We start from the raw sequence: 2,113 nt of genomic DNA on the forward strand, positions 1-2,113 counted from the left end.
ACTATCTCTCAGTATAGTATGCTCTTTATCTAGAAGTAGGTCAGTCCTCAATTTATATTCCCCAAAAACATGGCAGAATTTCTCATCTAAACTCCCCAATACATGACCATTTGGGGAGGAGGCTGGATATGGGCCAGAAGTTGGTACTCAGAGATAGCACAGGGGATCTCTTGAAGGAGAAATTTTCATACAAAAAATATGGATTTTAATTTTTTGAATGCAAAATTGTAGAATTTCAATGTTGCTACAATGCCAATTTCAGATAAAACTAGTCATGTCATTTGTTTTTCTTTTGTTTGTTTGTTTGTTTCCAGGCAGTCACCTCTACTACATGGAACTGGGGAATGATACCAAAATTTCAGAGTTTCTTCTTCTGGGATTCTCACAGGAACCAGAACAGCAGCCCCTCATATTTGGACTTTTCCTCTCCATGTACCTGATCACCGTGTTTGGAAACCTGCTCATCATCCTGGCAGTCAGCTCAGATGCCCACCTACACACCCCCATGTACTTCTTTCTCACCAATCTGTCCTTTGTAGACATCTGTTTCACCTCTACCACTATCCCAAAGATGTTGAGGAATGTCCAGACCCAGAGCAAAGTTATTACCTATGAAGCCTGCATCACACAAATTTATTTTTTCCTACTGTCTGCAGTATTGGACATCTTCCTCCTCACAGTGATGGCCTATGACCGCTTTGTGGCCATCTGTCACCCCCTGCACTACATGGTCATTATGAACCCTAGGCTCTGCTTTCTGCTGGTTCTGGTGTCCTGGACCATCAGTGTCCTGAATTCCTCATTACAAAGTTTAATTTTGTTACAGCTTTCTTTTTGCACTGTTGTGGAAATCCCTAACTTTTTTTGTGACCTCAGTCAGATAACCCAACTTGCTTGTTCTGACACCTTTCTTAATAATATGGTAATGTATCTTACAGTTGTGCTTCTGGGTGGTGGTCCCCTGGCTGGTATCCTTTATTCTTACTCAAAAATAGTTTCCTGTATATGCAGAATCTCATCAGTTCAGGGAAAGTATAAAGCATTTTCCACCTGTGCATCTCACCTCTCAGTCGTCTCCTTATTCTTTTGTACGAGCCTAGGAGTGTACCTTAGCTCTGCTGCTACCCACAGCTCACACTCAAGTGCAACAGCCTCAGTGATGTACACTGTGGTCACACCCATGCTGAACCCCTTTATCTACAGTCTGAGAAACAAAGACTTAAAGGGGGCTCTGAAAAGATTCTTTGTGATGGCAAGTCTAAAAATGTTAATTATTCTGGATTTGGAGAAGTGCCCAAGATTTCAGATCTCAAAGTCTCAGAGTCAGTAGTTGTGATTTTTTAATCAGACTCTGGAAATACAAGCTGCCTTGTTATTTATTTCCTAGAATTCTCATTTTTTTCCAACTACTCTACACAATTTAATGACTCACTGAATTACTCTTCTCTGTCAGATATCCAACCGTTTTTCTTTCCTTCTGTTCTTTATTCCTATTTTTCCTACTTCATCCCCAAGCTTTGATATCAAAAAGTTGGGAATTCTCATTTATCTCATGAAACTGCTTGGGTTTATTAAGAACAATTTCTTTTAAAATGACAAATACCATCCCAGGTGATGCATCTTAGTTTTGCTAGAAGAATAGTCATGAGTTACCACTTCATCAGAAAAAAACTAAACTACAGAGTTCACTTTTATAACATTATAGGAGAGGAAAAACCTGAGACTACAGTTTTTCACTTCTGGGTCCATCATTCCTTTTTATGGCCTGAACTGGTGTTCCTGATAATGTAGGCCTTAACGTAACAGTCTATTTTATAAAAGGTCATTGGGTTTAATTCTCCTGAATAGGATTCTATTCTCTTATCAGACTCTATGTACACATTCTCTACCATAGTCATTAGCAAAGCTGATTGTCAAATACAGATCTGCCAATGTAGTCTACACAGAAACAGAGACTGAAATAAATCAATTGATATATAGGTCATATTATAACTTAGTCAGAGTCATATGACTTAATATGAATCAGAGATGGCATTGTATATAATTAAACAAATTTTAAATGATACTTTGTATTATTACACATGCCATTTATTTTTAACCTATATGTATATTC

At 38.1% G+C, this 2,113-nt stretch overlaps 1 protein-coding gene across 1 annotated transcript; it reads left to right on the forward strand.

Annotated features, from left to right (window-relative positions):
• Nucleotides 1–217: 217 nt before the first annotated feature.
• Nucleotides 218–1,330, forward strand: LOC138085839 (olfactory receptor-like protein OLF4). The gene has a single exon (XM_068980418.1). It carries the CDS (start codon nt 218–220, stop codon nt 1,328–1,330), a length of 1,113 nt encoding a protein of 370 aa, XP_068836519.1.
• Nucleotides 1,331–2,113: the final 783 nt, after the last annotated feature.

The sequence above is a fragment of the Capricornis sumatraensis genome, chromosome 9 (assembly GCF_032405125.1).
Source record: "Capricornis sumatraensis isolate serow.1 chromosome 9, serow.2, whole genome shotgun sequence".
Taxonomy (NCBI): Eukaryota; Metazoa; Chordata; class Mammalia; order Artiodactyla; family Bovidae; genus Capricornis; species Capricornis sumatraensis.

Excerpts from the sequence above, each read along its gene's own strand:
- LOC138085839 (XM_068980418.1), top strand. The coding sequence starts at position 218 with ATGCAAAATTGTAGAATTTCAATGTTGCTACAATGCCAATTTCAGATA.